At 37.7% G+C, this 13742-nt stretch overlaps 1 protein-coding gene across 1 annotated transcript in view; it reads left to right on the top strand.

The window, feature by feature from the left end:
* St8sia4 (ST8 alpha-N-acetyl-neuraminide alpha-2,8-sialyltransferase 4) overlaps positions 1–13742 on the top strand; it is a 94530-nt gene that overhangs the window by 12805 nt on the left and 67983 nt on the right. Inside the window, exon 3 of the mRNA NM_053914.2 lies at positions 1256–1513. Coding sequence (NP_446366.2) covers positions 1256–1513 — 258 coding nt within the window. The remainder of the gene's footprint in view (positions 1–1255; positions 1514–13742) is intronic.

Below are 13742 nucleotides of genomic sequence, written 5' to 3'. Positions count from 1 at the left end.
GCGAGTTCATGTCCGATTCTCCTATTTTAGCACCTTAGAAAAGCAACAGTTAAACACCCTTAAACCACTTTTCCACGACCAGTCAGTTTATTGTGTACAATATTAAGCTTCCGACGTTTAAAAGACAAACCACATTATCAGGTGCATTTTCTCTAAGGCCACATTTCCCCTGACCTCCAGCCAGCTATGACAATTTTCTCGTAGTCTGTCATCTATTTAGAATATGCACACAGTTGTATCAGCTTAGCATCTTATATCCTATGATTAATCTGCACAATAGATACAGGAAGGGTTAAATTTTTAAAAAGATGGGTATAAAATGCAATGATCAGTTCGAATTTCGTTCCCCTCACACGGTCATACACAGGAGCTTTTGCCTCCAATTTAAAGAAATCAACCCAACAACATGAACAACTAGACTTGTTTAAAAATGTGGAAACATTCTAAACTCGGGGCCCACAGGCAAACACAAACAAACAACCCAAACAGCAACAACAGTGACAGTGAATGTCTAAAGACAAAGAAGACGGTGAGAAAGGACTCTAAGAATCATTAACTATCTCTCATATATACAACGGATGCTCTGTCTGACCAGGTCTTCTCAGACCGAATCCACCTTACATCTTGGACTTGTAAGCATGAACGAAAACTTCAGACATTTTTTTTGGTTCTTTTTTTTTTTTTTTTTTTTCCGGAGCTGGGGACTGAACCCAGGGCCTTGCGCTTCCTAGGCAAGCGCTCTACCACTGAGCTAAATCCCCAACCCACTTCAGACATTTTTAATGTACCATTTGGATAAACGTATTTTGGGAAGGATTTGCAATAAAAAAATTAATATTTCTGTCAATGGTCTAATTCAAAGTAATTCAGGTTACTACTCATCTCGTTGTACTATTAATAAAGGCAATGACTGTAGAAAACTGAGAATGCTAGGCAAGGATTGGTACCAATGCTGTTCCTATGAGCAGTATTTTACCTAGTGAAATATGTTTAGGTTTACTTTCACAAATGGAGTGACTTCCTCACTTTAGCAGTAGATGTATATACTATGTATATTCATGAAATATTCTAAATTCCTCACACAGGATTTAACACGAATATATTTTCCATAGCGTTTACCTGGTTGATGTGCCAGCTGACAGTTTAAGAGCAGTAGTCGCCAGTTTGTAAAGCACGCATTGTGGTGCAAATAAGGAGGCAGGTTCTTAGATACTCGGCCCCCTAATCTAAAGCTTTGCTTGTATTTCAAATACAGGAAGAATATTCTCCGTTTCCTAGACGCAGAACGTGACGTGTCGGTGGTCAAGAGCAGTTTCAAGCCTGGTGATGTCATACACTATGTGCTGGACAGACGCCGGACACTAAATATTTCCCACGATCTGCATAGCCTCCTGCCTGAAGTTTCACCAATGAAAAACCGCAGGTTTAAGACCTGTGCTGTTGTTGGAAATTCCGGCATTCTACTAGACAGTGGATGTGGAAAGGAGATCGACAGCCACAACTTTGTCATAAGGTGAGCGTCCTGCTGCTCTTTCAGACTACGTGTTCTTCAACATCATTTTACCTAGAATTCTGTAAGAAGTGCTCAGATTTCATATCAGCATTAAGACTTATTGGGAAAGCTACTGTTCATGTGGGATCTCCTTTACGGTGGGGTATCCAAACAGCTCGTAATTTTGGATTAGAAATTTCATTACTGTATCATTGAAAGAAGTCGAATACCTTGTCACACTTCATAAAAGATTTTAAAGATATGGGCAAGAATAAGTTAATTACATTAGTACTTACAGAGACAGTCAATAATTCCTCATACTTCTTTTAATCTTTAATGTTTGGTTTCAGATCTCAGATTAGGGACTGAGGTACATGTTTTACATATCAAAGCAGACCTGGCCTCCAGGTCCTAGCAACATCCTTCGGTCCCTACCTGGCTTACCAGGCCCTCAAACCTGAACTTTCCAGCCAAGGGGCTCTACTCCCCTTCCATAGAGGCTCTTCCTTATGTAATCCAACATTTTTCTCTCTTTCTCTCTCCCCTTCTCCTCTTTCCTCTCTCCTCTCTTCCCCTCCTCGCCCCTTCCACTCCCCCTCTTCTCTCTCCCTCCTTCTCTGTCTCTCTTGCTCTCCCTCCCTCTCTTTGTTTGTCTCTGTCTCTGCCTCTCTCTGTCTCTGTCTCTCTGTCTCTGTCTCTGTCTCTGTCTCTCTCTCTCTCTCTCTCTCTCTCTCTTTCTCTCTCTCTCTCTGTCTCCCTCATCTCTCAGGTCCCGTTCTCTCTTTCTCTTCTCTTTCCCCTAACTCTGACATCTTTCCTGAAGGCAACTTTCCTGGTCTTGGTCTACAGGGCCAGTGAACTGACCCTGCCCATTGTTGCAGCTTCCCAATAACCTTGCCTTTACTATACTCTAACTCTATAATTTAATCGGGCTTTAGTTGGCTCATTTCGCCTGCGACTGAGAAATAACCTACCATTTAGTTTTGAGCAACTTAATTTGTTGACTGATGATAACTGTGTAGTGTGGTCACGGACATAAATAAACTTTACTATTCATTATTAATCACTTCGCAGCTGCAAGGGTGCTAAGTCTGTGAGTTCGTATCTACTCCCCTGGATCAAATTGGCTTTATTACTCCTTATTTGTTCTATTGTAATTATATGTTCACAAGTTTAGTTTTCTCACATAACTGACCATGCTCATTTGGTATCTGACATGTTTTATTAACTTAAAGAAGTAAGCAACAGATCATGTCTAAGGACATTAAGCAATTTTTAATGTCTATTTCTAGTACCTGTAGAGTTTTTCTTATGTCTTATATCTTTCGGGAAAATGGTGAATGAATGAAACAGTAGAGTTAATATGTGAAGAATGGATACATAGCGTGAAGACAGTGACCACAGAGAGCTTTAAACACCAATTTCTTGGTGAAATACCATTGTGAAGAATACATAAGGATTTCAAACTTTCTCATACTTGTAAGGTCACAGGGCAGCAAAAATAAGTCAGTACAGGGGTCAGCAGGTGATATCAAGAGGTAGATTTCAATGGTGATTAATCCTGACAGTTGCTCCAAACAGGCCTCTCTTATTGAGGGAGTCTGAGCATATGGATTGCATAGTAACTAAGCTGGCAGACTTAGCCTATTTTGGATGCTGATAAGAAGACTGTTTTCTATGTGATAAATGCCTGTCATCAGTATTGATTACATTTATATCAATTCATGGAGGTCGCTTTCTTTCCTGGCTTTGCTGCTCATTCTTACTGATGTTTTTATTATTATTATTATTATTATTATTATTATTATTATTATTACTATTATTATTATTGTAAATAAAACCCACATATTGTTATTTAAGCTTCAAATTCTTTTTCATAGCAAACGACAATGGGAAAGATTACAGTTACCATAAAGTGGCCATGGCTTTCACTGTCTGCACGTCACTGTTTCACTGTCAACACGTCAGTAATTTCTATAAACAATAGATAAATCCAAATTGAAAGATTTGGTATAGACTCCACAGTCAGCTCATGAAAGAGCCAAACGAGACCCCAGACACAATGTGGACTACCACTGGTGGACATCAACCAGTAGCTTCTTCTTTCCTTTGCCAGGCACATCCCTCTGCCGTCACCCCCAAGACCATTTAGGACCTGGTCCTTAACTGGTCTCTCTAGTTGCAGGCTCACTCCCTTATTCTGACAATAGGCTCCACCTTAATTCCAGCATCTGAAACACTACTGCTATTCAAATCTGTCTCTGTATGTTTGTCTCTGCCTCTAAACAAATATTAATATGTGTATGTACGTATATCCATCCATACATCTTAGTTTTCGCTAATTTCCATTTTATTCTATTCATTTTTTGAAGCTTCTTTTGCTGCTGCTGTTTTAGTTGTTGTTGCTGTATTTCAAGACAGGGTTTCTCTGTGTACCATTGGCTGACATGGACTCATTTTGTAAGCCAGGTTACCCTTGGACTCAGAAATCTGTGTGCCTTTGCCTCTCAAGTACTGGGGTTAAAGACATGTGCTACCATGCTGACTTTATTATTTTGTAATGAAAATATAATAATGTTACCTCTATCTTCCCTTTGTTCCCTCTAAACCCGGCAACATTCACTCTAAACACCTCTTTCCATGCCTCCCCCTCCGTCTCAAATCAATGGCCTCTTGTTAATATTGTCAGACATATAGGCTTAAATATATAAATACTACCTCGTGAGTGGGACTGTGTTGCTTGAATGTGTGTGTTGTCAGGACTGAACCCTTTGCATTGGATAACCAATTAGGGACCTTATCTCTGTGAGCCCAATTTTCTCAGCAGTCCTAAGTCGCCTGTAGCCTTTTTCTAAGGGGGAGACCCAGTGAGATTTCTACTTTCCATGTTACCATGTTGAATAATACTGTCCGTGTTCAGGTCTTACCTAGTTAGCTGCATTGTTGGGGCTAACATCCCTGCCATTTCTAGGAGACAAAATCACAACCATCCCTTTTCTCTTCTGACTGACCTTTATATTCTTTCACCTCCCTCTTCTTTAGGTTTATTGAGCCTTAGAGGCAAGAGCAATATGGTAGGTGTAGTCATTGGGGCTGGGCTACCCAGAATTTGTTGGTCTCTATTATATCCAAATCTGCATCTGTGATACGGAAAACTCCAGGTGGACCTCTTTGATGAAGGATGGGAGCTGCACTTTTCTGTGGATAAACAGATAGGCTTTCGAGTACAGTAAGGAATTCTGCTGCTCTCGCAAGGTGGTGCTAGTAGGTTCTCTCTTAAGATCCATGACTTTGATAGCTCCAGGTGGTTTTCTAGTGTCTAGTATAAGGCTTGATTTTCCTACTGTTGATGGGCCATAAGTTCAATTAGAAAATCATTGGTTACCATCAACATATGAATATCACTACTGCACCTTTTGGGATATAGTGATACCCTGGTCATTATTGTGGTGCCTATGGGCAGGGCTACTCATACCTCTTTGGCAGCTTGCATAGTAAATTCTGGTACAATAAAAGCTAGACTCCAAGAAGGAGGCTTTCATGGTACATACAGCCAAATCTTTCGAATCTTGTGTTCTAAATATGGGGTGTCCATAGCAAATGGTCCTACAACCTCTGAGAGACAATCAAAGACAAGAGAAGAGAAATAGTCTGTGTGTGTGTGTGTGTGTGTGTGAATGTGTGTTTATATATATATATATATATATATATATTGTATTCAATTACAGACATATGCACAACCTAAAATTACAGAAAGCTATACAACTTGGTCTGATAATTCTCTTTATAAAAGCCATTGACTAACAAAACCCCATGTCAAGCAAATCTATGCCTTTATTCACAACTAGATATTATGCAAATTTGGCTTTGTCATGGAATATCTTGGTTTCCCCATCTATGTTAATTGCTGAATATAGTAGCCTGGGCTGGCATTTGTGTTCTCCTAGGGTCTGTAGGACATCTGCCAGGGTCTTCTGGCTTTCACAATCTTCTGGTGTAATTCTGATAGGTCTGCCTTCATACGTTACTTGACCCTTTTTTCTTACTGCTTTTAATATTCTTTCTTTGTTTTGTGCATTTGGTGTTTTGACTATTATGTGATAGAAGGAATTTCTTTTCTGGTCCAATCTATTTGGAGTTCTGTAGGCTTCTTGTATGTTTGTGGGCATCTCTTTGGGTTAGGGAAGTTTTCTATAATTTTGTTGAAGATATTTACTGGCCCTTAAAGTTGGGAGTCTTCTCTCTCTTCTATACCTATTATCCTTAGGTTTGATCTTCTCATTGAGTCCTGGATTTCCTGGATGTTTTGGGTTAGGAGCTTTAAGAGTATAAGGGAGAAGCTCTATATACATAGACGCCTTTCTAGGGCAAAAGATCACAGAACTGGTATCTCTTGTCTTTATTGCAACTTGCTCTTTTTCACAAAAAATATGAAGAATTCTGTTGACTGACTCTTCCTTCTCATGAAAACATTTTCAAACTCACAGTATTATAGTTTCTCACAGTATTATAGTATAAATTTGTAAAATGTAAGTTATGAAATAATTTTATAAAGTTGAATTTACATAAATTTAGTGTTCTTTGGCCTAGAGCTAGTCTGCAGAAAAAAGGCTAATATATATGTGAATATTTGAAGTCTTTTCATAGCTGATTTATTTTTCTAAGTTGCTCTCATCTCTGTTTTAATATTCCCTTAAGGTGACAGAATTTTTAAAGATGATAATAAAACTGGGGCAATTCTATTGGGAGGTACAAGTCACCTATATATTAAGTTAACATTGAACAAGGGTTTTAAACAGCCTTTCAACATACAAATAATTGACTGCTCCTTGGGTATTTAAGTTGGTCAATACCCTTAGCTTTAGTCCTTTAGAAACATTTCTATTCTTTGTCAAGTTAGACTTACTTAGTATTTAGTAGGAATTTAATAATGATAAAGCTTTATTTGTATTACTTAGAAAATAAGACATATTTTAAAAGGAAATAAAAGAAGCATCTTATTGACTTCCTCTCCTGTTGTGCACATTTTTATTAATTTAAAGAATAGAAGTCAGTGCACTCGAATTCAGGGTATACTATGAAAACATTAAGATTTTTCTGATTTCCCAAGGGAAAAAAATTACACGACTATTCTAGAAACAGTTTTAAAAGTCCTCATTTTGGAAATATCTGCATTGGATGAAGAGGGCAGTTAATTTAATAGCAGTTCAGTTCATTCCTTTTGGTCTTTATTGTGTTAGGAATTTACAGGGAAGCCATTTGTTATACTCTACAGAATATTTGAAGGGACATATTTGGAACCTGATCTCAGTACTTGGGGAAGGAAAGTAGTAATTTATTAAATGATACAATAAGGAAAACATTAGCAATTGTTTACCATAAAATACCAGCTGGTTTTGCTCACAATCATATATCAGTTAAAATCCATTATTCTGAATAAGAATAAAGAAAAGAAAAGAAAGACTAATAGATGAGAAGAAAAAATCGTTATCACTTGTGAATAAAGACAGTAACCAGTGGGTATATCATGCTGTATCCTGCACAGTAAGAATGAGAATTCATTCAAACTAGTGCCCTGCTCTTGTGTCTGCCCCTATGGCTGAAGAAGTAGGCTCTTCTAGTTGCCACACTAGTTCTGCTTTGATTTTATTTGAAATACCTAGGAAAATGAAAATAAGGAATTATGTCAGAAGGTAAATGACCAAATGTAATCATATTTTCCCATAGAACGTGAAAGTAAATTGAATTCACCCCAAAGACACTGATGTGTGCTTGATAAGTGAGAGATATGGGCATGAGAATTTAAAATACACAGCATGGCACACAGGCAGAGATTGAGATAATGACAATCTTAATGGAAAAGAAGGAACTTTTCTACACTTTTAAATTTGTTTACATTTTGCATTTCTATCTTTCACTTAGTATATTTCTTTTACTTTTTAACAGATACATTATGATTACTCTTAGATATCCTGATTCTGGTCATAATCCTTGGAATAGTAAATTCTCATTTGTTTCTTGAACAAGAACAATCATTTGATAATGTCTTATACACCTCTCTGACTTCCTGCTGCTGAGTTATTGTCCTCTCTGTATATTATGATTCAGGGGCATTCCACAAATCCCTCTGGACCTTTGTTGTAGTGTCATTAGACAATAGTGACATTCTTTTTTTTTAATTTTATTTTATTTTATTTTTTTTATTATTAACTTGAGTATTTCTTATATACATTTCGAGTGTTACTCCCTTTCCCAGTTTCCGGGCAAACATCCCCCTCCCCCCTCCCCTTTCTTATCGGTGTTCCCCTCCCCACCCTCCCCCCATTGTCCCCCTCCCCCCAACAGTCTAGTTCACTGGGGGTTCAGTCTTAGTAGGACCCAGGGCTTCCCCTTCCACTGGTGCTCTTACTAGGATATTCATTGCTACCTATGAGGTCAGAGTCCAGGGTCAGTCCATGTATATTCTTTAGGTAGTGGCTTAGTCCCTGGAAGCTCTGGTTGCTTGGCATTGTTGTACATATGGGGTCTCGAGCCCCTTCAAGCTCTTCCAGTTCTTTCTCTGATTCCTTCAACGGGGGTCCTATTCTCAGTTCAGTGGTTTGCTGCTGGTATTCGCCTCTGTATTTGCTGTATTCTGGCTGTGTCTCTCAGGAGCGATCTACATCCGGCTCCTGTCGGTCTGCACTTCTTTGCTTCATCCATCTTGTCTAATTGGGTGGCTGTATATGCATGGGCCACATGTGGGGCAGACTCTGAATGGGTGTTCCTTCAGTCTCTGTTTTAATCTTTGCCTCTCTATTCCCTGCCAAGGGTATTCTTGTTCCCCTTTTAAAGAAGGAGTGAACCATTCACATTTTGATCATCTGTCTTGAGTTTCATTTGTTCTAGGCATTTAGGGTAATTCAAGCATTGGGGCTAATAGCCACTTATCAGTGAGTGCATACCATGTATGTCTTTCTGTGTTTAGGTTAGCTCACTCAGGATGATATTTTCCAGTTCCAGCCATTTGCCTACGAATTTCATAAAGTCGTTGTTTTTGATAGCTGAGTAATATTTCATTGTGTAGATGTACCACATTTTCTGTATCCATTCCTCTGTTGAAGGGCATCTGGGTTCTTTCCAGCTACTGGCTATTATAAATAAGGCTGCAATGAACATAGTGGAGCACGTGTCTTTTTTATATGTTGGGGCATCTTTTGGGTATATGCCCAAGAGAGGTATAGCTGGATCCTCAGGCAGTTCAATGTCCAATTTTCTGAGGATCCTCCAGACTGATTTCCAGAATGGTTGTACCAGTTTGCAATCCCACCAACAATGGAGGAGTATTCCTCTTTCTCCACATCCTCGCCAGCATCTGTTGTCCCCTGAGTTTTTGATCTTAGCCATTCTCACTGGTGTGAGGTGAAATCTCAGGGTTGTTTTGATTTGCATTTCCCTTATGACTAAAGATTTTGAACATTTCTTTAGGTGTTTCTCTGCCATTCGGCATTCCTCAGCTGTGAATTCTTTGTTTAGCTCTGAGCCCCATTTTTTAATAGGGTTATTTGTTTCCCTGTGGTCTAACTTCTTGAGTTCTTTGTATATTTTGGATATAAGGCCTCTATCTGTTGTAGGATTGGTAAAGATCTTTTCCCAATCTGTTGGTTGCCGTTTTGTCCTAACCACAGTGTCCTTTGCCTTACAGAAGCTTTGCAGTTTTATGAGATCCCATTTGACAATTCTTGATCTTAGAGCGTAAGCCATTGGTGTTTTGTTCAGGAAATTTTTTCCAGTGCCCATGTGTTCCAGATGCTTCCCTAGTTTTTCTTCTATTAGTTTGAGTGTGTCTGCTTTGATGTGGAGGTCCTTGATCCACTTGGACTTAAGCTTTGTACAGGGTGATAAGCATGGATCGATCTGCATTCTTCTACATGTTGACCTCCAGTTGAACCAGCACCATTTGCTGAAAATGCTATCTTTTTTCCATTGGATGGTTTTGGCTCCTTTGTCAAAAATCAAGTTACCATATGTGTGTGGGTTCATTTCTGGGTCTTCAATTCTATTCCATTGGTCTATCTGTCTGTCTCTGTACCAATACCATGCAGTTTTTATCACTATTGCTCTGTAATACTGCTTGAGTTCAGGGATAGTGATTCCCCCTGAAGTCCTTTCATTGTTGAGGATAGCTTTAGCTATCCTGGGTTTTTTGTTATTCCAGATGAATTTGCAAATTGTTCTGTCTAACTCTTTGAAGAATTGGATTGGTATTTTGATGGGGATTGCATTGAATCTGTAGATCGCTTTTGGTAAAATGGCCATTTTTACTATATTAATCCTGCCAATCCATGTGCATGGGAGATCTTTCCATCTTCTGGGGTCTTCTTCAATAGTGACATTCTTTTCCTTAAATGTCCAGAAAATTATTTGTTTAAAGTTTATTGAAAATTTCACTCTTCAATAACAGACTTCCCTGTCTATATTGAGATGGGTAGGATTTTTAGACTGTTTCAGACAAATGGCCCACATGTTGATGCCTTGTATACCTGCTGAGCTGCCCAAAGTTAGTTGAGTGGTTTCTTTGAATAGGCCAGCCTGTGGTTCCAATTTCTTAACTTGTTTCCAGGTATCCCTAGTGGGTAATAAGTTTGTTGAGAGAGAGGTGAATTATGTCTACTTTGCTTGCATAGGACACTAGTTAATTTAGTGAATTCTTAATATTGAATTTGCCTAAGTATCAGGTTTAGCTTGACCCTGACTTTAAAAATAATAGCACATTTTAAAGATAAATCTTTACATTTGTATTAAGAAATCAATTGACATCTTCCTTAGCTATGCATTATAGCGTATAGCATAGAGTAATATTCTGCTTCAAGTAGTTTTCTGCCGGAGTGGTAAAAAGGGGAAAGTAAATGGTATATGTGTCTTTATTGTGAGCTGACTATCTGAATATCTCCACAAATTTTCTGATCAGCAATAGAATGCATCAGAGCACATAATTTTATTTTTCTGAAAACAGAACTCACAGTACTGATCTCTACAATTAATTAATCCATTGCTTTAATGGTAATTTCAGATAAATTTTGGACAAAAGGAACCTATGATCAAACCATTACATGATGTTTGAGGTATAAAAAGTAAAACATGAGAGTAGAAAAATAAATTAAAAATTAATGACAGACTTTGATGTTCTTCTGAGTGCCATTTTCATTAGTTGTTTGAGAGTTTTCCTCTGTGTTTTGGTCATATCTAGCACTCCCAATCTCTTCCCAGACCCACACAACGTTGCACGTCTCTTTTTATTCTTTAGGACTAATATAAGACAAATATTGATGTGTGTCCTTATTCTAAAGCTTGTCTGATGTCAGTGACTACACTCTTAGAGAAAACTGCCTTTGCCTCTCTTAGCACTTAGCAAATGTCAACAACCTTACTGCTACGGGACTGTGAGTGTAGCTTTTCTCTGAGATGAATTACTTCTGTCTTGAGCTCACACAAGTCTTTTGCATGCTCCTGCATGCATAATAAATCCATGTATTCGGCTTCCTTCCTGAACACAGAAGATAAAGTGTCACCATACTCACCCACCTCCTCTGGATTTTACAGTATACTCCTTCATCCACAATGGTCCATGATAGATGGTAGGGTGGTATGTTACCTGTGCTCCCTAATGGATTGAGCCTTCTCAAGTCTCTTACTCTCATGTCCTTGGCCAGTTGTGGGTTACCGTATTTAATCACACACTACTACACATATAAGTGTGTGAGATGAGGGCTGAGAAATGTATGTATCTAGGAATCTATGGGTACAACAATAATTCATTAAGATTCTGTTTAATACTATGTCCATTTAGTAGGAAAATATCTGTAAGTTCTCCCCTAAAGTTTGTGACAAGTCTAGCCAGAGGTTCTTGACCCAATAACCTTTCATTCTTATGGAGCAACTGAATGTTCAACCTATCCCTATACTAGAAGTTTCATAATCATGTATGTTTACAGTGAAAGGAAGGAGAAAATAAGTAATAAATATATATAAACCCACAAATCTAACAAAACTGTTCAGTGCACTCTGATTAATATTCCTTCATGAGCAAAACTCATGATACTTGGTCTATGATGCCTTAGTAAACACATCTTACATTTCAGCAAAGAAATCTTGATTAGGGCAAAAAAGAAGTCAGTCTCTGCTACAATTTGGAAATATCTCGGCCTGACAGCTCATCTGAGAGAGATGTTCAATGAAGGAATAAAGGCCCTGTGGCAACATCTATTCTGTCATTTTGAGCAGTAGGAAGAACTAATTATTTGAATCAGACACTGATATACCAGTTATGTGCTGAATCTACATTCCCCGTCCTTGTTGATAAAAGCAACTGAAAGAGTGAGATGAAATATTGTTTCAGCTTTACTTCTCGAAACAGACTCCTGAAAGATTCATAGAGATTCTGCTCACTTTATTAAAACTACTGTAAGCTAGGCTTGCTGTCTATGATGTTCTGTATTGTAGGTACTTGCCGTGACCTATACAAAAGAATTCAGTTCTTAGTATGATTTCATCTCTAATGTTTTCTTTTCCTCTTGAGGATAAGTACTTCTGTTGTTCAAGAAGCATTTGTGGCTCTAATACTGTCAAGTACAGTGAGGCTTAATTTGATCCTTTATAGCTTTTTTATTATCTAATAAAAGAAACATCACAAACATTGGGTTTGGTAAGGTTACCTAGAGTGCTAACATCAATAGTAGAACTTTGTGCAAACAGAAATAAGGGATATCTAACACCGAGATTTTAAAATATTGAAATATTTTTCTTTTAATATTTAAAGTATTAATAAAGTTTATGTGACTAGAAATTATGTTTAAAATTTTGTTTTAAACCATTCTTGACATTTCTTAAAATTACATTGACTAGAACCCATCAATTTTATATTATTCTTGTAGCCATTCAGAAGAATCTGTTAGACAGGAAAACACTAGTTTATTTTAGCAAAAACACTAATATAGCAGGTATAACACAATGCTTCTTAGTCACAAAATAATACTTGGTATGTGGTTCAGTCAAAAGCAGATCTCATTACAGAATGGAGAGTCCACGTTCCATTTTCCAGGAGACTGAGACTGGGTAAGGTCAGGGGTAATCACCAAAACATAATCTCTGAAAACACATGGCAAATTCGAAGTGTGTTCTCGCATCTCTTTTCTATTGTTTCAAAGGACAAAGAAAGGCTTATAAAATGTTCTAGAGAAATAAGGTGTAATTCTATTACTCAATATGGCTATACAACCTCAGAATTTTACCTCGTCTATGAGATACTACAGGATCAGTTTAGAAGAGGAGCTGGATCATCAGCCTTTCGATACCCTAAGGTATCAAATAATAACGCTCTATATTAACAGAGTGCCATCAAACGACCTAGGTCAAACCAACCAGAACACAGCAGACATACATTCAGCTACAGAATTACTCATACTACTGAAAGTCATTTGCTTTTTCAAAGTGCTGTACACTAACAGAATCCAAATAGCGTGGTTCCTGCTATGCTTAAAGTATAGCAGTGGAACATATTTTTAGCTACTCCATATGAACTCGGATGTAGATTTCAGTGTTTTATAGCCAAATCTAATTCAGCTAAATGTAATTTCCGCACCACACAAATGTTTATGACAACAGAAGCCTCTCATTAGGTTAAAATATATAGTTGTTTCAAAGCTTGTATTATCCAATTTTTAAGATATTATAGGTAGATACAATGACTCCTATTGTGTGATCCAAGTTTAATCTTGATGATACTGAATAAAGTGCCTAGTCTTTTCATTTTTATTTTGTGTCTTCATGAGACAAGCTCTTGGTTAGCTAGGCTGGCCTTAGACATGTTCTGGAGCTGAGGAAACCCTTGACCTGTTGGTCCTGCGTCTTCCTGGACTTAAGTGTTCAGGTTATAGATATGTGTTTCATACTCAAATCAGTTTTCAGCCTTCCTGGACTTGAGTTTCCATGTCAGAGCCTGAGATTAGTGTGGTATTATTTATCTCTATGAAGAATGCTATAACTTGACTAGTCACAGGAAACAGAGAATTATAAAATTATCTTCCCTTCCCAAAGACAAAAATGCTGTTTAACCCTCCCTCCCAATCTTTATGTATGTAAATAAATGTTTTACAATTTTGTCAATCTAGAGTTTACAGCAAAACTAATTGTTTATATTTTACTCTATGTAAAATAGGGTTAGAAATTAACCTTTGCCATATATTTATAGTACACTTTCAATTCCTTCTTT

Source organism: Rattus norvegicus, chromosome 9 (assembly GCF_036323735.1).
Source record: "Rattus norvegicus strain BN/NHsdMcwi chromosome 9, GRCr8, whole genome shotgun sequence".
In the NCBI taxonomy this organism is placed as follows: domain Eukaryota; kingdom Metazoa; phylum Chordata; class Mammalia; order Rodentia; family Muridae; genus Rattus; species Rattus norvegicus.
This window is presented reverse-complemented; position numbering and strand designations above follow the sequence as displayed.